Source organism: Procambarus clarkii, chromosome 19, assembly GCF_040958095.1.
Source record: "Procambarus clarkii isolate CNS0578487 chromosome 19, FALCON_Pclarkii_2.0, whole genome shotgun sequence".
Lineage (NCBI taxonomy): Eukaryota > Metazoa > Arthropoda > Malacostraca > Decapoda > Cambaridae > Procambarus > Procambarus clarkii.
The window spans coordinates 29,895,197-29,919,466 of NC_091168.1; the positions used below are offsets into that span (position 1 = coordinate 29,895,197).

The 24,270-nt window shown below is 39.3% G+C and overlaps 1 protein-coding gene across 1 annotated transcript in view; it reads right to left on the minus strand.

Moving 5' to 3' along the window:
* Window positions 1-24,270, minus strand: part of LOC138366375 (glutamate--tRNA ligase-like) — a 44,057-nt gene that overhangs the window by 13,787 nt on the left and 6,000 nt on the right. The window contains exons 3-6 of the mRNA XM_069327414.1: window positions 23,794-23,961; window positions 18,768-18,935; window positions 6,405-6,572; window positions 1,240-1,407 (exon numbers count right to left, since the gene is read on the minus strand). Coding sequence (XP_069183515.1) covers window positions 1,240-1,407; window positions 6,405-6,572; window positions 18,768-18,935; window positions 23,794-23,961 — 672 coding nt within the window. The remainder of the gene's footprint in view (window positions 1-1,239; window positions 1,408-6,404; window positions 6,573-18,767; window positions 18,936-23,793; window positions 23,962-24,270) is intronic.

Consider the following 24,270-nt stretch of genomic DNA (forward strand, 5'->3'; position numbering starts at 1 on the left):
ATGAAAGATGACACAGTGTAGATACAAAAATCAAGCTATAAGTTCATCTAATATTCCCATCTCACATAATGGTTAGTCATATATGGAATCATGGGAACAAATACCTGCCTCAATACAAAAACAAATCAACTCAGACTAAACAACTACCTATAAGTTCATCTTTTTTTTTTTAAATATCCTGAACGATTCCTATAGCCGGGGACAGGAAGACTTTTAGGTTTATAGAGATGCCCTCAGGGGGGCCTGATAGGTGAGTAGACAGCGCTCGGCGTTCGTAGTCTTAAGGGTCCGGGCTCGATCCCGGCGGAGGCGGTAAAAATAGGCAGTTTCTTTCACCCTGATGCATCTGTTCACCTAGCAGTATACATGTAATTGAAAGTTAGACAGCTGCTATGGGCTGCTGCCTGGGTATGTGTATGTGTGAAAATTATTATTAAGGACTTGCCCAAAACGCTATGCGTGCTAATGGCTGTACAACAATGTAAGAACTACTGTATATGTCAATAAGAAGATATATAAATAAAGATCCTCCTAGACCAGTTATACCAACCTTCCTCAGGAGGCAAGCCACAACAACAACAACAGACTGCTGTAACCAAGACTATACTAAATAAATATATCACAAAAAGCCAGGCGATTGTCTCACTTCATAACGAGTACCGCTTAAAAAAAATCTTAACAAGCTTAAGTATACACAACAATATGCTGCTACCCCATTCTATATGAGAGATTACACAGTGTAGATCACAAACTGGCTGTAAGTTCATCTAATATTCCCATCTCCCAGGATGGTTAGTCATACATGGAATCAGGGGAGCAAATACCTGCCTCAATACAAAAACAAATCAACTCTGATTAAAAATCAGGAGAGAACATAAAATGTATGTGTGATCTATTAGCTTCCACTAGCAAAATCTGGAAACAGCACAAGAATATCTTCCAATATTCCTGAGTGTATGAAGTAATTACAGAGCTCAAAGTACCTCATACCATTTGGTCTGAAGTCAATTCTAACAGGGCAATCACAGATATAGTGTTGGAGAGTATGTCCCAGCTCTTGTTCACATTGTTTACAATTGGAATGTTCACCATTGGAGGATTCATTACCTGCAGCCACCTGTTATAGATATCGATACGCCAACCTAATTCTGGCAATTACAATGTCACACTGTCTAGTGGATGTTTTATGCTGCCCTTACATATAATTCTCGGATCTAAACATGTCATTTCTCTTTATACTCGTGCTTTCTGGCCTTTGAGTGTTAGTAACTGTTCCTCTGTCTTCCGTAATTTCCTGAAAATTTGCGGCTTTTACAGCAGAGATTGGACTGCCCATATCCAACTCAATTTCAGGCTTATGACATGCAGTTTTAGCTGGCTTGTCTGTGTCGTCATGCTGGACAAGACCTATATGAGATGGTATCCATACAAATGAAACTTTGAAATGCTTGTTCCTTGCATTAATAATGTTGTTTATAATGGATGTTACAACATTCTTAGTGTCTATTTTGCATGTTAGGTTTTTAAGGGCATTGAATCACAGAAAATTTCTCCTCCTCTGTTCTTCAGTGGCAAGTTGTTGTGCCGCTCATTCAGCATGTGTGGAGCTAAGCCAGTTATTCAGTCTTACACTTGTGGTCTCTTTACATATGTTATCTTTGTATATTATATAGGACGCGCTGCAGTGTGACCTGTTGGCATTTGTTGGCACCTGCCCGAAACGCCTTGCGTAATAGTGGCTTTAGGCATTGTATGTACTAGCTCTAATTATAAATCGATCAATCTTTGTAAAATCTCTTGTATGTATGTATCTTACCTGAATAAATATTTATTATTATTATTATTTATAATACATTTAAGGGCATATTATGCCGCAAAAATAAATTCACGTAAGAAAATTCAAAACATCAAACAACAACAGATTTTATGTGCATTTTAATTTTATAAATATTTGTAATCATATTTTTTAAATTGTTCCATACTTTCTATATAAGATTTACATTGAATTACCATATGCTACGCCGATGATGTCTCTCACCGTGTCACCAGCAACACCATTGATACACTAACAAACAGAGCACAAACAGAACTTGATGTTGTCACTGAATGGGAGTACAAATGGCGCATAAAAACCAACTCTAGCAAATCCAAAATCACCTACTTTTTCTGTAAAAGAACTATTCGCCCTATTCCTCTTAAACTCTATTCATACACTCCAAATCCTACTTACATCTCTGTGTCTCCCTCCTCCACAGTCCTTGGACTCACATGTGATCGACAACTACTCTTTCACACACACATTACACAGAAACATGCAATAGCTCTTCTAGCCATGGAAAAACTGTACAGACTTAGATTTGCAAAACCTGACACAAAAATGCACCTTTTCAAAGCACTTTTTAGACCTCTCCTAACATATTCTCCACTAGCTCTTTCTCTATCTGCACCTACTAACAAACTAAAGCTTCAAAGAATTCAAAATAGAGCACTAAGATGGGTACTCAACACCCGATTGCAAGAGTTTATCACCAGTCAAAGTCTCCATGAAGGTACGAACATTCCTACCCTAAAGGTCTACTGGAAAACTTTATTAGACAGACAAATTGATAGACTACTCACTTATCATGAACAACACATTGATTTTCTCCTACACACTCTCAGACGACCACGACACACTCATGACCTCTTCTCTACCATCCATGATCTTCCTCCTAACTCTGTATTTCGATAAACTTTAGCTCTCAACACCCAGCATCCACCATTATTACATATTCAGCTCTAAACAACCAGCACAAACCATCCGTAAAAGTTCAGCCCTGACGCTCTTGAGCCAATCACTGCGATGTTGTGAGTTTTGTGATGTCCCTGTTGTTGCCACTGAAACACCCGACTATGACCCTCTGTCCTGCGTGACAGTGAATACTAGCATTAACCTCAATTTAATAAGACTATCAAAATCCTCAGATTAGGCAAAATTGTAATTAATTTTGTCATAAAGATGTAAATAATAATAATAACTGAGTCCCTGCCTCGAATGCCGCAACCAAACGACACGCAGCTGGGTTTGGCCCTGCCACTTTTTCTCCTACAAATCTTCTTCCTCTCACCCCCTTATCTTCTTCTGTCCCCACTTCAAGGCTCGACCCACGGGCATCTTTTCCTGTATTTTCAGATTCAGATTCAGATTTCAAAATAATAATATTATTTTTTGCCACTTTTTATGCACTAAACACGGAAAGTTTCTCAATAAAAATATTTTTTTAAACAAAACTTAAAACATAAAAGAAATTTTGTGAAACGTTTCTCTCTTGATGTAAGTTTAAAATAGTTAAACTGGATAAATTTACCTCATAAAGAAAATGAGAAATATTTACTAGGACGCTTTTATTTTAGATTGTTTTATTATTATCATCAAGCTTAGGTATACACAGCAATGTGCTGCTACCCTATTCTGTATGAAAGATTACAGTGTAGTTCAAAAATTAATTATAAGTTCATCTGTTCCCATCTCACAGGATCGTTAGTCATACATGGAATCAGGGCAGATAATACCACCCTCTCAGTAGAAAAACAAATCAAATTTGATTAAAAGTCAGAAGAGAACACAAAATGTGTAATCAGTTAACCTCCAGTAACAAAATCTGGGAACAGGACAAGAATATCTTCCAATATTCCTGGGTGTATGAAGCATTTCTTCATACAGTCTCCGTGGCATAGTGGTAAGACGCTCACCTAACGTTCCGCGAGTGGTTTGTCCTGGGTTCGTATCCTGGCCTAGGAGGATTTAATGGGCGCAAATCCATGACTGTAGCCTCTGTTTAACCCAACAGTAAAATGGGTACTCGGTTTTAAAAACGATTCTTCACGGGGGTCGTATTCCAGGGAACATTGGATTAAGGACTTGCCCGAAACGCCACGCGTACTTGTGGCTGTATAAGAATGTAAGAACTCTTGTATATATATAAATAAAAAAAGTAGTTACAGAACTCACGGTACCTCATACCATTTGGTCTGATGTCAATTATAAAAGGGCAATCACAGATATAGTGTTGGAGAGTATGTCCCAGCTCTTGTTCACATTGTTTACAATTGGAATGTTCACCATTTGGGGATTCATTACCGGCAGCCACCTGTTATAAATATCGATATTCCAGCCTAATTCTGGCAATTACAATGTCACACTGTCTAGTGGATGTTTTATGCTGCCCGTACACATAATTGTCGGCTCTAAACATGTCATAGCTCTTTATATTCGTTCTCTCTGGCCTTTGAGTGTCAGAAACTGCTCTTCTGTCTTTCCTAATTTCCGGAAATATTGCGGCTTCTACAGTAGAGATTGGAGTGCCCATATCCAACTCAATTTCAGGCTTATCACATGCAGTTTAGCTGCCTTGTCTGTGTCATCATGCTGGACAACACCTATGTGAGATGGTATCCATACAAATGATACTCTGAAACTCTTGCTCTTTGCATTACTAATGTTGTTTATAATGGATGTTACAACATTCTTAGTATCTATTTTGCATGTTGGATTTTTAAGGGCCTGAGGGCCCTTAAAGGGACTTTTAAGGGACTTTGAATCACACAAAATTAATCCACTACTGTTCTTCAGTGGGTTATTGGCATGTTATAGTGCAGCTAATTCTGCATGTGTGGAGCTAAGTCAGTTATTGAGTCTCACACTTGTGGTCTGTGTTCATATACAGTATGCATATACTACAGTGCCACCTGTTATTTTAAATAAATTCAAGGGCATTTAATGCCTCAAAAATAATAACCAAAGCGTACGTTGAGGAATTTACGAAACCCTAAACGATAATGACGTTATTTTTATATAAATATTTTTTAATATATTTCTAAAATTGTGCCTTATTTTTTATGTAAGATATTAATATAGTTTTAAAAATATCATTATTCTATGTTATTTTCTTTTCAACATTTAAACTCTACAAAAAATTGTTTCTTAGAAAGAGTATTTTTTTTTAACAAATCTTAGATAATAATAGAAATTATATGAAACGTTACTCATTTGATGTAAGTTTAAAATAGTTCACCTTGATAAATTCATCCACTAAAGAATATTAAAAAATATTAACTAGGACGCTTTTTTTAGATTTTGTTGTATTCAAGCTTAGGTATACATAACAATGTGTTGCTACTCTATTCTGTATGAAAGATGACACAGTGTAGATACAAAAACCAAGCTATAAGTTCATCTAATATTCCCATCTCACATAATGGTTAGTCATATATGGAATCATGGGAACAAATACCTGCCTCAATACAAAAACAAATCAACTCAGACTAAACAACTACCTATAAGTTCATCTTTTTTTTGTTAAATATACTGAACGATTCCTATAGCCGGGGACAGGAAGACTTTTAGGTTTATAGAGATGCCCTCAGGGGGGCCTGATTGGTGAGTAGTCAGCGCTCGGCGTTCGTAGTCTTAAGGGTCCGGGTTCGATCCCGGCGGAGGCGGTAAAATAGGTTGTTTCTTTCACCCTGATGCATCTGTTCACCTAGCAATATACATGTAATTGAGAGTTAGACAGCTGCTATGGGCTGCCTCCTGGGTATGTGTATGTGTGAAAATTATTATTGCCCAAAACGCAATGCGTGCTAATGGCTGTACAACAATGTAAGAACTATTGTATATGTCAATAAAAAGATATATAAATAAAGATCCTCCTAGACCAGTTATACCAACCTTCCTCAGGATGCAAGCCACAACAACAACAAACAGACTGCTGTAACCAAGACTATACTAAATAAATATATCACGAAAAGCCAGGCGATTGTCTCACCACTTCATAACGAGTACCGCTTAAAAAAGAATCTTAACAAGCTTAAGTATACACAACAATATGCTGCTACCCCATTCTATATGAGAGATTACACAGTGTAGATCACAAACTGGCTGTAAGTTCATCTAATATTCCCATCTCCCAGGATGGTTAGTCATACATGGAATCAGGGGAGCAAATACCTGCCTCAATACAAAAACAAATCAACTCTGATTAAAAATCAGGAGAGAACATAAAATGTATGTGTGATCTATTAGCTTCCACTAGCAAAATCTGGGAACAGCACAAGAATATCTTCCAATATTCCTGAGTGTATGAAGTAATTACAGAGCTCAAAGTACCTCATACCATTTGGTCTGAAGTCAATTCTAACAGGGCAATCACAGATATAGTGTTGGAGAGTATGTCCCAGCTCTTGTTCACATTGTTTGCAATTGGAATGTTCACCATTGGAGGATTCATTACCTGCAGCCACATGTTATAGATATCGATACGCCAACCTAATTCTGGCAATTACAATGTCACACTGTCTAGTGGATGTTTTATGCTGCCCTTACATATAATTCTCGGATCTAAACATGTCATTGCTCTTTATACTCGTGCTTTCTGACCTTTGAGTGTTAGTAACTGTTCCTCTGTCTTCCGTAATTTCCTGAAAATTTGCGGCTTTTACAGCAGAGATTGGACTGCCCATATCCAACTCAATTTCAGGCTTATGACATGCAGTTTTAGCTGGCTTGTCTGTGTCGTCATGCTGGACAAGACCTATGTGAGATGGTATCCATACAAATGAAACTTTGAAATGCTTGTTCCTTGCATTAATAATGTTGTTTATAATGGATGTTACAACATTCTTAGTGTCTATTTTGCATGTTAGGTTTTTAAGGGCATTGAATCACAGAAAATTTCTCCTCCTCTGTTCTTCAGTGGCAAGTTGTTGTGCCGCTCATTCAGCATGTGTGGAGCTAAGCCAGTTATTCAGTCTTACACTTGTGGTCTCTTTACATATGTTATCTTTGTATATTATATAGGACGCGCTGCAGTGTGACCTGTTGGCATTTGTTGGCACCTGCCCGAAACGCCTTGCGTAATAGTGGCTTTAGGCATTGTATGTACTAGCTCTAATTATAAATCGATCAATCTTTGTAAAATCTCTTGTATGTATGTATCTTACCTGAATAAATATTTATTATTATTATTATTTATAATACATTTAAGGGCATATTATGCCGCAAAAATAAATTCACGTAAGAAAATTCAAAACATCAAACAACAACAGATTTTATGTGCATTTTAATTTTATAAATATTTGTAATCATATTTTTTAAATTGTTCCATACTTTCTATGTAAGATTTACATTGAATTACCATATGCTACGCCGATGATGTCTCTCACCGTGTCACCAGCAACACCATTGATACACTAACAAACAGAGCACAAACAGAACTTGATGTTGTCACTGAATGGGAGTACAAATGGCGCATAAAAACCAACTCTAGCAAATCCAAAATCACCTACTTTTTCTGTAAAAGAACTATTCGCCCTATTCCTCTTAAACTCTATTCATACACTCCAAATCCTACTTACATCTCTGTGTCTCCCTCCTCCACAGTCCTTGGACTCACATGTGATCGACAACTACTCTTTCACACACACATTACACAGAAACATGCTGTTACGACCCTGGGTTCTCCAGTGGAAACCAGAGGTCAAAATTGAGCTATTAAACTTCCTAAGTAGTACAGTTGGCGCATTTCGAATGGAAATTGTTTGTATCTTCCCTGCCAGACGTAAGACTATTATTGTTTCTCAAAGAGCATTTAAAGACTGAGCTGGGGGTTGATTATTAAATAATAACATAGGCACCAACTTTGCTTACTAATACTTTCTAATCATTCATAAAGTAACAATACGTTGCATAGGGGAAGATCTTTAATGTGCTTAGCTGCACGATCAATTAGGCTCCTTCCGGCACCACGACATGAGGGAGGCCAGGTGGTCGCGAGGAGCTCGCGCTTCTCTTGGCTGGTGGCGTGAGGTTAAGACCTACTCTGTGGCTGTATCCCTACTCTCCTTCCTTCTCCTCTTACTTATTTCCCTTACCTGAAGTTCCTGTACCCTTAAGTTAAGTATTATATGGTGTAAGTGTGCCTACTCTGGTAGTAACGATTGGGGAGACCTGGGGATAGTATTTTGCCAGTGTTTGGGTACCCCTAAGTGTTGTGTTTTGTATTAGGGTCCCACGTGGTTTCACTACCCTAAGCTGCATCCAGCTTCAGTGCTTAGCCAGTAGTACTTTACCCTAGCTTGTTATTAGTGTAAACCTTGTATCCTGCCTACGTGGACCAAGGCTTTTAACGTAAGATAGTGTGGTAAAGTTGTTATTATTATTGTTATTGGTGTGAGTGTAAATGGGGGGTTGTTAAGGGGTTAATAAATAAGTACATGAATTACAGAGTATCTCTTCTTCCAAGGTGGGAGCGCAGTGATCAACCCTTAGACTAACATATTTGGTCTTGTAGCAAGTTATTACTACTGTGGATAGTTTATTTTGGGGGCCGGGCCTTTTAGCTCTCCCATATTTGATACTCCTGTCTTCTAACTACCTATACCCCTTAATAGTACCAGTACCCCATAGAAGCCCCACTCATATCATTTGTAACAAGTGGTTGGCCAGTCCGGGAGGAACATTATAAGTGTAAAAAATTAGATTCTTGAGTGCCAAAATTAAAATTTTTTATTTCTGCAGAACGGTTGTGTGCTAGCCTAGGGTCCAGCTCATCTAGCAAAGGACATTCTTGCACTGACTGGACACCCAGCTGGATCCCTTCACGATTAAGGTTAGTGTGGCCTTGTGTTAGGGGCCGTGCAAATTTTTGTTTTTTTTCCAATTTTTATTTTTTAATTTTTTCTTTGGCTGGGAGCTAAAATTATTAGTGATGTCTTCTGAAATGCAGAAACTGGCAAGGGAGCCTTCAGTGGTAGAGATAAAGAAACTTAAAAAGTCTAATTTAGTATTGTTAGGCCAGGAATTTGGCCTAGAATTAAATGTCGCAGATAAAAAGTGGACTTTGGTGAATGAAATATTAGAACATTGTATTGATGAACAACTATTGGCAAGTGATACACCTTTATGCCAGCCTAGCCAAGCAGAAAGTGCAACTCATAGGGAAAGTGAATTAGCTTTAGAGTTAGCAAAAATAAAATTAGAGGAGCAAAGACTCAAAACCGAGGAGGCTAAAATTAGAGCGAATGCCACTGGAACTCCACCTGCCGGGGATTCAAACCCCAGGCATTATGAGAAAAAGCATAATTTGCCTGAATTTTCCGAGTCTGACCCTGAAAGGTTTTTCAACCATTTTCAGAGAGTGGCCACGTCCATGAACTGGCCAAAGGAAGAGTGGGTGAAAATCCTACAGGGAAGACTTAGGGGTAAAGCACAAGATATTTTTATAAACATGCCTGACGACGAGTGTTTCGAATATGATAAAGTCAGGGAATGTATTTTGCGGGCATATGAAATTACTCCTGAAGCTCACCGCCAAGTTTATCGTAACCTTAGGCCTACTCACAACCAACCGCTCACTGAATTTGTGAATGATCAAATTCGATTATTTGATAGATGGATTCGCTCGGCGAAAGCCGAAACATACGAGGCTCTCAGGAACTTAATTTTAATGGAGCATTTTATAAATATGATGCCAGAGAATGTTTCACAGTATATTAGAGGAAGGATAGAGTTAAATTCTAAAATAGGGGATTTGGCCAAGTTGGCAGAAAACTACCAATTGGCGGGCAAAAGGCCCAATAAAAATAATTATACCCCACAGAGTAGCAAACCTTATACCCACAGCCAGTCCAGACCAGCTCATCCTAACCCTTCACCTAATGCACCTTCTGTTTCAGACATAACTAACCCTGTTAAAGTGTCTAGCCCAACGGCACCTAAAGGTGAACCGAAGGGTAATTCTGTTAGTAATGTCTCTTCTCCCCGACGTTTTTGTGGTCACTGTAATCGTCCAAACCACACTATTAGCCGTTGTTGGCAACTGCACCCTGAAAAAAGACCCAATGCTCTAGTTGTGACACAGGGCTTGAGGCTTTCAGAAGGGTTAGGGAGTAAGACCTCCAACCCACAGTGGTTGGATTTGCTTACCCCATTCTTATCGAAAGGGAGACTACTTTTGTCTGAGGGTTCTTCCTGGAAGGACGTGGTGATCTTCCGAGACACCGGTGCCATCCAGACTTTAATTTTAGAGAGTGCATTGCAAGGTGCCAACACTCTCGACACTGGAGAGGTGGTGCTGGTCGAGGGTGTCACTAGTGATACTCGGGCAGTACCCCTCCATAAGGTTACCCTGGAATCTGATTTCCACAAGGGTGTTTGTACAGTCGGAGTCACTTCATACCTACCTTTCCCTAATGTTGATGTAATAGTTGGTAATGATTTAGCAGGGGATAAGGTAGGGGACTCCAGACTGCCTATTATGTTGCCTACCCCTAAGGTTTGCCTGGATCCACCCGCCGCAGAGGATAATGTTGTGTACCCTGCGTGCGCGGTGACCAGGTCTATGGGACTTAAATGTAAGGGCAGCCCTGTGCTTGCCAAGGTGGTAAATCCCGAGGTCACGAGGAGCTTTCCGAGTGGTGAAAACCAAGTGGACCTCGCGGACACATTCATGGCCCGACTCGATGACGTGGCCGAGGACATTGTGGAGAGCCTGCCACCGCCATCTACCGAGAGTAGTGGGGAGGTGGAGAACACTGTTGAGCCTCGGCCAATGGCATCTGACCAAGGCCTAGATGCCTCCTTGAGTGAGTTACAGAAAGCTGACCCCACTCTTGCAGATTGTCATGAAACAGCCGTCTCTATGGAGGAAATTGTAGAAGCAGCAACTGGGTACTACTACAATGATCGGATTTTGATGAGAAAATGGAGACCACAGAGTGCTCCCTTGTCAAATGAGTGGGAGGTAGTCCACCAGGTTATGTTGCCGACCTGCTATAGAGAAAGAGTTTTGGCAGCTGCTCATGATGATCCTATGGGGGGACATCAAGGTATTAATATTACGTATCACAAAATTTTAAAGTATTTTTTCTGGCCCAAGCTGAAAAGCGACGTGGCAAAATTTTGTAATGCGTGTATTGTTTGTCAACTGGTTGGGAAACCAAACCAGACTCCACCTAAAGCTCCTCTAAGGCCTATTGTCGTGCCAGAGGAACCATTTTCTCATGTGGTAATGGACTGTGTTGGACCATTACCTAGAACTAAGTCTGGTAATATTTACCTAATCACGATGATGTGTATCACTACTCGTTACCCAGAGGCTTTTGCTGTAAGGAACATCCGAGCAAAAACTGTTGTTGCTCGTATGTTGCAATTTTTTTCCACTTTTGGACTGCCTCGGGTCGTGCAAACTGACAATGGTACTAATTTTAAGTCTGATGTTTTCGAGCAATTTTGTAAGGAACATGGAATAACTCATAAGGTTTCCAGCCCATACCATCCACAGAGTCAGGGGGTAATTGAACGTTTCCATCTAACTCTGAAGCAGATGTTGAAGACATCGTGCGAGAGTTCCCACACCTTCTGGGATGAGAATTTACCGTATGTTTTGTTTGCGGCTAGAGAGGGATTACAAAGTTCACTGGGCTGTTCTCCTTTTGAGTTAGTCTTTGGCCATAAAGTTCGTGGACCCTTGCAAATGTTACAGGAGAATCTGTTAGGGAACGTAACGTTATCCGAAGGTTCGGCTTTCTTTGCGCAACACCACCAGAGACTCAAGGACTGCAAGGCGGCTGCATTAAAGTATCTTGGCAAGGCCCAAGAAAAGATGAAAGAACGTAACGATGCTAAATCTAAGTTACGGGTATTTCAGCCTGGCGACCCTGTCCTGGTATTAAAGCCTCGACTAGGGAACACTATGTCCCACAAGTACGAAGGCCCCTACATTGTGACAGAAAAGACTGGGGACCTCACGTACAAAGTGAGGCACTCTGACAAACGTAACCAGGTAATGCTCATACATGTAAATCGACTGAAGAAGTTCCAGGGCCCCAGGCCCATTGCACTAACCAATGTTTCCATTTCCAGTGAGAGAGGGGATGATTGTTCTGGGGACCCAACTAATCTCATTTTCAATAATTCTAGTTCTGTGAATGCTGTGGAGGAACTGTCCCATTTGCAGATGGCCCAACGTGAAGAGGTGCAGTCGTTGGTTGATGAATTCTCCAGTCTGTTCGGGGAGGTCCCGACCCAGACTGATGCCATTTGCCATGATGTCGAGTTGACGGACTACACTCCCATTCGCCTTCAACCCTATCGGATGAGTCCAGAAAAGAAGGCCATCATACGGAAGGAGGTCGACTTCTTGCTCCAGCACGGCCTCATCCGGCCGAGCCAGGGCTCTTGGTGCTCGCCCTGCCTTTTGGTCCCCAAACCAGACGGCTCATGGCGATTATGCACCGACTATCGGCAGCTCAACAAGGTGACCATTGTGGATGCCTATCCGCTGCCCCTCCTCGAGGACTGCATTGACGAGTTGGGAAATGCCAAGTACGTTTCGAAATTCGACCTCTCGAGGGGGTATTATCAAATCCCACTCACTGAACGTGCTAAACAGCTCACTGCGTTCGTGACACCCGAGGGTGTTTTTGAGTATCAAGTGTTACCGTTCGGCTTGCGTAATGCCCCTGCCACGTTCCAGAGACTCATGAACTCTCTACTCGCTAAGGTGCCAAATTGTCGGGCGTATTTAGATGATATCGTGCTGTTTGACAGTAATTGGGCTGACCACATAGCTAGGTTACGCCAGTTGTTTGCCATCTTGAAAAGGGCAAATCTTACCTTAAATGCTAAAAAGTGTCATTTTGGCCAAGGCACAGTGACGTACCTCGGTTATGAAGTGGGCCAAGGAAAAGTGTTACCTCGGCAAGATAAAATCAATGCCATTCTGGAGTATCCAGTACTAAAGTCTAAAAAGGACATTCAAAGATTTATCGGTATGTGTGCGTACTATCGACGTTTTTGTCAGAACTTTTCCAGTGTTGCCACTCCTCTCACAGACTTGTTGCGGAAAGCAGTTAAATTTAAGTGGTCATCAGACTGTGCAGAGGCATTTAAAAATTTGAAATTGATCTTAGCTTCCGCCCCAGTGCTTGCTAGTCCTAGGTTCGACCGACCGTTTAAAATTCAGGTTGACGCGTCTGACTCGGGTGCTGGTGCAGTGTTGTTGCAAACTGGGGATGATCAGGTGGAACACCCAGTATATTATTACTCTGTGAAATTCGACAAGGCGCAACGCAATTATTCAGTGGTAGAAAAAGAGGCGTTGGCGCTAGTGTTAACATGTAAAAAGTTCGAAGTTTACCTCACAGGTAATATAGTGGAAGTGTACACGGACCATAACCCACTAGTCTTCCTGACTCAGATGAAGGGTAAGAATAAACGCATCCTCAGGTGGGCGTTGTACCTACAGGACTTCAATCTTTCCATTACCCACCTACCGGGCAGACTCAACGTGATAGCCGACGCTCTGTCCCGGTTGCCTGAATAACATTCATCTGAGCCACAGAAAGCCATTTACCAACTGTCATGCTTTAGTTAATTTTTTTTAGGTTCTCCTGTGACATTAAATATTCCGTGTCCAATTTATTTACTTCCCTGTTCTTTTATTTTTGTTGTGTATGTTTTTTTTTCTTTCAGAGAACTCCTTTGTATTTTTTTTTTGCAGAGAAATTGCTTTTGATTGATTTTTTGTTTTTGTCATGTTTTTCTTTTTGTTCTCTGTATACTCTTACAAAAAAAAAAAAAAAAAAATGACTACTATTCTAGTGGTCACATTTTTTTTTTTTTTTCTCTGAAGGGGGGAGGAGTGTTACGACCCTGGGTTCTCCAGTGGAAACCAGAGGTCAAAATTGAGCTATTAAACTTCCTAAGTAGTACAGTTGGCGCATTTCGAATGGAAATTGTTTGTATCTTCCCTGCCAGACGTAAGACTATTATTGTTTCTCAAAGAGCATTTAAAGACTGAGCTGGGGGTTGATTATTAAATAATAACATAGGCACCAACTTTGCTTACTAATACTTTCTAATCATTCATAAAGTAACAATACGTTGCATAGGGGAAGATCTTTAATGTGCTTAGCTGCACGATCAATTAGGCTCCTTCCGGCACCACGACATGAGGGAGGCCAGGTGGTCGCGAGGAGCTCGCGCTTCTCTTGGCTGGTGGCGTGAGGTTAAGACCTACTCTGTGGCTGTATCCCTACTCTCCTTCCTTCTCCTCTTACTTATTTCCCTTACCTGAAGTTCCTGTACCCTTAAGTTAAGTATTATATGGTGTAAGTGTGCCTACTCTGGTAGTAACGATTGGGGAGACCTGGGGATAGTATTTTGCCAGTGTTTGGGTACCCCTAAGTGTTGTGTTTTGTATTAGGGTCCCACGTGGTTTCACTACCCTAAGCTGCATCCAGCTTCAGTGCTTAGCCAGTAGTACTTTACCCTAGCTTGTTATTAGTGTAAACCTTGTATCCTGCCTACGTGGACCAAGGCTTTTAACGTAAGATAGTGTGGTAAAGTTGTTATTATTATTGTTATTGGTGTGAGTGTAAATGGGGGGTTGTTAAGGGGTTAATAAATAAGTACATGAATTACAGAGTATCTCTTCTTCCAAGGTGGGAGCGCAGTGATCAACCCTTAGACTAACATATTTGGTCTTGTAGCAAGTTATTACTACTGTGGATAGTTTATTTTGGGGGCCGGGCCTTTTAGCTCTCCCATATTTGATACTCCTGTCTTCTAACTACCTATACCCCTTAATAGTACCAGTACCCCATAGAAGCCCCACTCATATCATTTGTAACACATGCAATAGCTCTTCTAGCCATGGAAAAACTGTACAGACTTAGATTTGCAAAACCTGACACAAAAATGCACCTTTTCAAAGCACTTTTTAGACCTCTCCTAACATATGCTCCACTAGCTCTTTCTCTATCTGCACCTACTAACAAACTAAAGCTTCAAAGAATTCAAAATAGAGCACTAAGATGGGTACTCAACACCCGATTGCAAGAGTTTATCACCAGTCAAAGTCTCCATGAAGGTACGAACATTCCTACCCTAAAGGTCTACTGGAAAACTTTATTAGACAGACAAATTGATAGACTACTCACTTATCATGAACAACACATTGATTTTCTCCTACACACTCTCAGACGACCACGACACACTCATGACCTCTTCTCTACCATCCATGATCTTCCTCCTAACTCTGTATTTCGATAAACTTTAGCTCTCAACACCCAGCATCCACCATTATTACATATTCAGCTCTAAACAACCAGCACAAACCATCCGTAAAAGTTCAGCCCTGACGCTCTTGAGCCAATCACTGCGATGTTGTGAGTTTTGTGATGTCCCTGTTGTTGCCACTGAAACACCCGACTATGACCCTCTGTCCTGCGTGACAGTGAATACTAGCATTAACCTCAATTTAATAAGACTATCAAAATCCTCAGATTAGGAAAAATTGTAATTAATTTTGTCATAAAGATGTTAATAATAATAATAACTGAGTCCCTGCCTCGAATGCCGCAACCAAACGACACGCAGCTGGGTTTGGCCCTGCCACTTTTTCTCCTACAAATCTTCTTCCTCTCACCCCCTTATCTTCTTCTGTCCCCACTTCAAGGCTCGACCCACGGGCATCTTTTCCTGTATTTTCAGATTCAGATTCAGATTTCAAAATAATAATATTATTTTTTGCCACTTTTTATGCACTAAACACGGAAAGTTTCTCAATAAAAATATTTTTTTAAACAAAACTTAAAACATAAAAGAAATTTTGTGAAACGTTTCTCTCTTGATGTAAGTTTAAAATAGTTTAACTGGATAAATTTACCTCATAAAGAAAATGAGAAATATTTACTAGGACGCTTTTATTTTAGATTGTTTTATTATTATCATCAAGCTTAGGTATACACAGCAATGTGCTGCTACCCTATTCTGTATGAAAGATTACAGTGTAGTTCAAAAATTAACTATAAGTTCATCTGTTCCCATCTCACAGGATCGTTAGTCATACATGGAATCAGGGCAGATAATACCACCCTCTCAGTAGAAAAACAAATCAAATTTGATTAAAAGTCAGAAGAGAACACAAAATGTGTAATCAGTTAACCTCCAGTAACAAAATCTGGGAACAGGACAAGAATATCTTCCAATATTCCTGGGTGTATGAAGCATTTCTTCATACAGTCTCCGTGGCATAGTGGTAAGACGCTCACCTAACGTTCCGCGAGTGGTTTGTCCTGGGTTCGTATCCTGGCCTAGGAGGATTTAATGGGCGCAAATCCATGACTGTAGCCTCTGTTTAACTCAACAGTAAAATGGGTACTCGGTTTTAAAAACGATTCTTCACGGGGGTCGTATTCCAGGGAACATTGGATTAAGGACTTGCCCGAAACGCCACGCGTACTTGTGGCTGTATAAGAATGTAAGAACTCTTGTATATATATAAATAAAAAAAGTAGTTACAGAACTCACGGTACCTCATACCATTTGGTCTGATGTCAATTATAAAAGGGCAATCACAGATATAGTGTTGGAGAGTATGTCCCAGCTCTTGTTCACATTGTTTACAATTGGAATGTTCACCATTTGGGGATTCATTACCTGCAGCCACCTGTTATAAATATCGATATTCCAGCCTAATTCTGGCAATTACAATGTCACACTGTCTAGTGGATGTTTTATGCTGCCCGTACACATAATTGTCGGCTCTAAACATGTCATAGCTCTTTATATTCGTTCTCTCTGGCCTTTGAGTGTCAGAAACTGCTCTTCTGTCTTTCCTAATTTCCGGAAATATTGCGGCTTCTACAGTAGAGATTGGAGTGCCCATATCCAACTCAATTTCAGGCTTATCACATGCAGTTTAGCTGCCTTGTCTGTGTCATCATGCTGGACAACACCTATGTGAGATGGTATCCATACAAATGATACTCTGAAACTCTTGCTCTTTGCATTACTAATGTTGTTTATAATGGATGTTACAACATTCTTAGTATCTATTTTGCATGTTGGATTTTTAAGGGCCTGAGGGCCCTTAAAGGGACTTTTAAGGGACTTTGAATCACACAAAATTAATCCACTACTGTTCTTCAGTGGGTTATTGGCATGTTATAGTGCAGCTAATTCTGCATGTGTGGAGCTAAGTCAGTTATTGAGTCTCACACTTGTGGTCTGTGTTCATATACAGTATGCATATACTACAGTGCCACCTGTTATTTTAAATAAATTCAAGGGCATTTAATGCCTCAAAAATAATAACCAAAGCGTACGTTGAGGAATTTACGAAACCCTAAACGATAACGACGTTATTTTTATATAAATATTTTTTAATATATTTCTAAAATTGTGCCTTATTTTTTATGTAAGATATTAATATAGTTTTAAAAATATCATTATTCTATGTTATTTTCTTTTCAACATTTAAACTCTACAAAAAATTGTTTCTTAGAAAGAGTATTTTTTTTTAACAAATCTTAGATAATAATAGAAATTATATGAAACGTTACTCATTTGATGTAAGTTTAAAATAGTTCACCTTGATAAATTCATCCACTAAAGAATATTAAAAAATATTAACTAGGACGCTTTTTTTAGATTTTGTTGTATTCAAGCTTAGGTATACATAACAATGTGTTGCTACTCTATTCTGTATGAAAGATGACACAGTGTAGATACAAAAACCAAGCTATAAGTTCATCTAATATTCCCATCTCACATAATGGTTAGTCATATATGGAATCATGGGAACAAATACCTGCCTCAATACAAAAACAAATCAACTCAGACTAAACAACTACCTATAAGTTCATCTTTTTTTTGTTAAATATACTGAACGATTCCTATAGCCGGGGACAGGAAGACTTTTAGGTTTATAGAGATGCCCTCAGGGGGGCCTGATTGGTGAGTAGTCAGCGCTCGGCGTTCGTAGTCTTAAGGGTCCGGGTTCGATCCCGGCGGAGGCGGTAAAATAGGTTGTTTCTTTCACCCTGATGCATCTGTTCACCTAGCAATATACATGTAATTGAGAGTTAGACAGCTGCTATGGGCTGCCTCCTGGGTATGTGTATGTGTGAAAATTATTATTGCCCAAAACGCAATGCGTGCTAATGGCTGTACAACAATGTAAGAACTATTGTATATGTCAATAAAAAGATATATAAATAAAGATCCTCCTAGACCAGTTATACCAACCTTCCTCAGGATGCAAGCCACAACAACAACAAACAGACTGCTGTAACCAAGACTATACTAAATAAATATATCACGAAAAGCCAGGCGATTGTCTCACCACTTCATAACGAGTACCGCTTAAAAAAGAATCTTAACAAGCTTAAGTATACACAACAATATGCTGCTACCCCATTCTATATGAGAGATTACACAGTGTAGATCACAAACTGGCTGTAAGTTCATCTAATATTCCCATCTCCCAGGATGGTTAGTCATACATGGAATCAGGGGAGCAAATACCTGCCTCAATACAAAAACAAATCAACTCTGATTAAAAATCAGGAGAGAACATAAAATGTATGTGTGATCTATTAGCTTCCACTAGCAAAATCTGGGAACAGCACAAGAATATCTTCCAATATTCCTGAGTGTATGAAGTAATTACAGAGCTCAAAGTACCTCATACCATTTGGTCTGAAGTCAATTCTAACAGGGCAATCACAGATATAGTGTTGGAGAGTATGTCCCAGCTCTTGTTCACATTGTTTACAATTGGAATGTTCACCATTGGAGGATTCATTACCTGCAGCCACCTGCCATAGATATCGATACGCCAACCTAATTCTGGCAATTACAATGTCACACTGTCTAGTGGATGTTTTATGCTGCCCTTACATATAATTCTCGGATCTAAACATGTCATTGCTCTTTATACTCGTGCTTTCTGGCCTTTGAGTGTTAGTAACTGTTCCTCTGTCTTCAGTAATTTCCTGAAAATTTGCGGCTTTTACAGCAGAGATTGGAATGACCATATCCAACTCAATTTCAGGCTTATGACATGCAGTTTTAGCTGGCTTGTCTGTGTCATCATGCTGGACAAGACCTATGTGAGATGGTATCCATACAAATGAAACTTTGAAATGCTTGTTCCTTGCATTAATAATGTTGTTTATAATGGATGTTACAACATTCTTAGTGTCTATTTTGCATGTTAGGTTTTTAAGAGCATTGAATCACAGAAAATTTCTCCTCCTCTGTTCTTCAGTGGCAAGTTGTTGTGCCGCTCATTCTGCATGTGTGGAGCTAAGCCAGTTATTCAGTCTTACACTTGTGGTCTCTTTACATATGTTATCTCTGCATATTCTATAGGACGCGCTGCAGTGTGACCTGTTGGCATTTGTTGGCACCTGCCCGAAACGTCTTGCGTAATAGTGGCTTTAGGCATTGTATGTACTAGCTCTAACTATAAATCGATCAATCTTTGTAAAATCTCTTGTATGTATGTATCTTACCTGAATAAATATGTATTATTATTATTATTTATAATACATTTAAGGGCATATTATGCCGCAAAAATAAATTCACGTAAGAAAATTCAAAACATCAAACAACAACAGATTTTATGTGCATTTTAATTTTATAAATATTTGTAATCATATTTTTTAAATTGTTCCATACTTTCTATGTAAGATTTAAATTGAATTACCATATGCTACGCCGATGATGTCTCTCACCTTGTCACCAGCAACACCATTGATACACTAACAAACAGAGCACAAACAGAACTTGATGTTGTCACTGAATGGGAGTACAAATGGCGCATAAAAACCAACTCTAGCAAATCCAAAATCACCTACTTTTTCTGTAAAAGAACTATTCGCCCTATTCCTCTTAAACTCTATTCATACACTCCAAATCCTACTTACATCTCTGTGCCTCCCTCCTCCACAGTCCTTGGACTCACATGTGATCGACAACTACTCTTTCACACACACATTACACAGAAACATGCAATAGCTCTTCTAGCCATGGAAAAACTGTACAGACTTAGATTTGCAAAACCTGACACAAAAATGCACCTTTTCAAAGCACTTTTTAGACCTCTCCTAACATATGCTCCACTAGCTCTTTCTCTATCTGCACCTACTAACAAACTAAAGCTTCAAAGAATTCAAAATAGAGCACTAAGATGGGTACTCAACACCCGATTGCAAGAGTTTATCACCAGTCAAAGTCTCCATGAAAGTACGAACATTCCTGCCCTAAATGTCTACTGGAAAACTTTATCAGACAGACAAATTGATAGACTACTCACGTATCATGAACAACACATTGATTTTCTCCTACACACTCTCAGACGACCACGACACACTCATGACCTTTTCTCTACCATCCATGATCTTCCTCCTAACTCTGTATTTCGATAAACTTTAGCTCTCAACACCCAGCATCCACCATTATTACATATTCAGCTCTAAACAACCAGCACAAACCATCCGTAAAAGTTCAGCCCTGGCGCTCTTGAGCCAATCACTGCGATGTTGTGAGTTTTGTGATGTCCCTGTTGTTGTCACTGAAACACCCGACTGAGTCCCTGCCTCGAATGCCGCAACCAAACGACACGCAGCTGGGTTTAGCCCTGGCACTTTTTCTCCTACAAATCTTCTTCCTCTCACCCCCTTATCTTCTTCTGTCCCCACTTCAAGGCTCGACCCACGGGCATCTTTTCCTGTATTTTCAGATTCAGATTCAGATTTCAAAATAATATTATTATTTTTTTGCAACTTTTTATGCACTAAACACGGAAAGTTTCTCAATAAAAATATTTTTTTAAACAAAACTTAAAACATAAAAGAAATTTTGTGAAACGTTTCTCTCTTGATGTAAGTTTAAAATAGTTTAACTGGATAAATTTACCTCATAAAGAAAATGAGAAATATTTACTAGGACGCTTTTATTTTAGATTGTTTTATTATTATCATCAAGCTTAGGTATACACAGCAATGTGCTGCTACCCTATTCTGTATGAAAGATTACAGTGTAGTTCAAAAATTAATTATAAGTTCATCTGTTCCCATCTCACAGGATCGTTAGTCATACATGGAATCAGGGCAGATAATACCACCCTCTCAGTAGAAAAACAAATCAAATTTGATTAAAAGTCAGAAGAGAACACAAAATGTGTAATCAGTTAACCTCCAGTAACAAAATCTGGGAACAGGACAAGAATATCTTCCAATATTCCTGGGTGTATGAAGCATTTCTTCATACAGTCCCCGTGGCATAGTGGTAAGACGCTCACCTAACGTTCCGCGAGTGGTTTGTCCTGGGTTCGTATCCTGGCCTAGGAGGATTTAATGGGCGCAAATCCATGACTGTAGCCTCTGTTTAACTCAACAGTAAAATGGGTACTCGGTTTTAAAAACGATTCTTCACGGGGGTCGTATTCCAGGGAACATTGGATTAAGGACTTGCCCGAAACGCCACGCGTACTTGTGGCTGTATAAGAATGTAAGAACTCTTGTATATATATAAATAAAAAAAGTAGTTACAGAACTCACGGTACCTCATACCATTTGGTCTGATGTCAATTATAAAAGGGCAATCACAGATATAGTGTTGGAGAGTATGTCCCAGCTCTTGTTCACATTGTTTACAATTGGAATGTTCACCATTTGGGGATTCATTACCTGCAGCCACCTGTTATAGATATCGATATTCCAGCCTAATTCTGGCAATTACAATGTCACACTGTCTAGTGGATGTTTTATGCTGCCCGTACACATAATTGTCGGCTCTAAACATGTCATAGCTCTTTATATTCGTTCTCTCTGGCCTTTGAGTGTCAGAAACTGCTCTTCTGTCTTTCCTAATTTCCGGAAATATTGCGGCTTCTACAGTAGAGATTGGAGTGCCCATATCCAACTCAATTTCAGGCTTATCACATGCAGTTTAGCTGCCTTGTCTGTGTCATCATGCTGGACAACACCTATGTGAGATGGTATCCATACAAATGATACTCTGAAACTCTTGCTCTTTGCATTACTAATGTTGTTTATAATGGATGTTACAACATTCTTAGTATCTATTTTGCATGTTGGATTTTTAAGGGCCTGAGGGCCCTTAAAGGGACTTTTAAGGGACTTTGAATCACACAAAATTAATCCACTACTGTTCTTCAGTGGGTTATTGGCATGTTATAGTGCAGCTAATTCTGCATGTGTGGAGCTAAGTCAGTTATTGAGTCTCACACTTGTGGTCTGTGTTCATATACAGTATGCATATACTACAGTGCCACCTGTTATTTTAAATAAATTCAAGGGCATTTAATGCCTCAAAAATAATAACCAAAGCCTACGTTGAGGAATTTACGAAACGACGTTATTTTTATATAAATATTTTTTAATAAATTTCTAAAATTGTTCCTTATTTTTTATGTAAGATATTAATATAGTTTTAAAAATATCATTATTCTATGTTATTTTCTTTTCAACATTTAAACTCTACAAAAAATTGTTTCTTAGAAAGAGTATTTTTTTTTAACAAATCTTAGATAATAATAGAAATTATATGAAACGTTACTCATTTGATGTAAGTTTAAAATAGTTCACCTTGATAAATTCATCCACTAAAGAATATTAAAAAATATTAACTAGGACGCTTTTTTTAGATTTTGTTGTATTCAAGCTTAGGTATACATAACAATGTGTTGCTACTCTATTCTGTATGAAAGATGACACAGTGTAGATACAAAAATCAAGCTATAAGTTCATCTAATATTCCCATCTCACATAATGGTTAGTCATATATGGAATCATGGGAACAAATACCTGCCTCAATACAAAAACAAATCAACTCAGACTAAACAACTACCTATAAGTTCATCTTTTTTTTGTTAAATATACTGAACGATTCCTATAGCCGGGGACAGGAAGACTTTTAGGTTTATAGAGATGCCCTCAGGGGGGCCTGATTGGTGAGTAGTCAGCGCTCGGCGTTCGTAGTCTTAAGGGTCCGGGTTCGATCCCGGCGGAGGCGGTAAAATAGGTTGTTTCTTTCACCCTGATGCATCTGTTCACCTAGCAATATACATGTAATTGAGAGTTAGACAGCTGCTATGGGCTGCCTCCTGGGTATGTGTATGTGTGAAAATTATTATTGCCCAAAACGCAATGCGTGCTAATGGCTGTACAACAATGTAAGAACTATTGTATATGTCAATAAAAAGATATATAAATAAAGATCCTCCTAGACCAGTTATACCAACCTTCCTCAGGATGCAAGCCACAACAACAACAAACAGACTGCTGTAACCAAGACTATACTAAATAAATATATCACGAAAAGCCAGGCGATTGTCTCACCACTTCATAACGAGTACCGCTTAAAAAAGAATCTTAACAAGCTTAAGTATACACAACAATATGCTGCTACCCCATTCTATATGAGAGATTACACAGTGTAGATCACAAACTGGCTGTAAGTTCATCTAATATTCCCATCTCCCAGGATGGTTAGTCATACATGGAATCAGGGGAGCAAATACCTGCCTCAATACAAAAACAAATCAACTCTGATTAAAAATCAGGAGAGAACATAAAATGTATGTGTGATCTATTAGCTTCCACTAGCAAAATCTGGGAACAGCACAAGAATATCTTCCAATATTCCTGAGTGTATGAAGTAATTACAGAGCTCAAAGTACCTCATACCATTTGGTCTGAAGTCAATTCTAACAGGGCAATCACAGATATAGTGTTGGAGAGTATGTCCCAGCTCTTGTTCACATTGTTTACAATTGGAATGTTCACCATTGGAGGATTCATTACCTGCAGCCACCTGCCATAGATATCGATACGCCAACCTAATTCTGGCAATTACAATGTCACACTGTCTAGTGGATGTTTTATGCTGCCCTTACATATAATTCTCGGATCTAAACATGGCATTGCTCTTTATACTCGTGCTTTCTGGCCTTTGAGTGTTAGTAACTGTTCCTCTGTCTTCAGTAATTTCCTGAAAATTTGCGGCTTTTACAGCAGAGATTGGAATGACCATATCCAACTCAATTTCAGGCTTATGACATGCAGTTTTAGCTGGCTTGTCTGTGTCATCATGCTGGACAAGACCTATGTGAGATGGTATCCATACAAATGAAACTTTGAAATGCTTGTTCCTTGCATTAATAATGTTGTTTATAATGGATGTTACAACATTCTTAGTGTCTATTTTGCATGTTAGGTTTTTAAGAGCATTGAATCACAGAAAATTTCTCCTCCTCTGTTCTTCAGTGGCAAGTTGTTGTGCCGCTCATTCTGCATGTGTGGAGCTAAGCCAGTTATTCAGTCTTACACTTGTGGTCTCTTTACATATGTTATCTCTGCATATTCTATAGGACGCGCTGCAGTGTGACCTGTTGGCATTTGTTGGCACCTGCC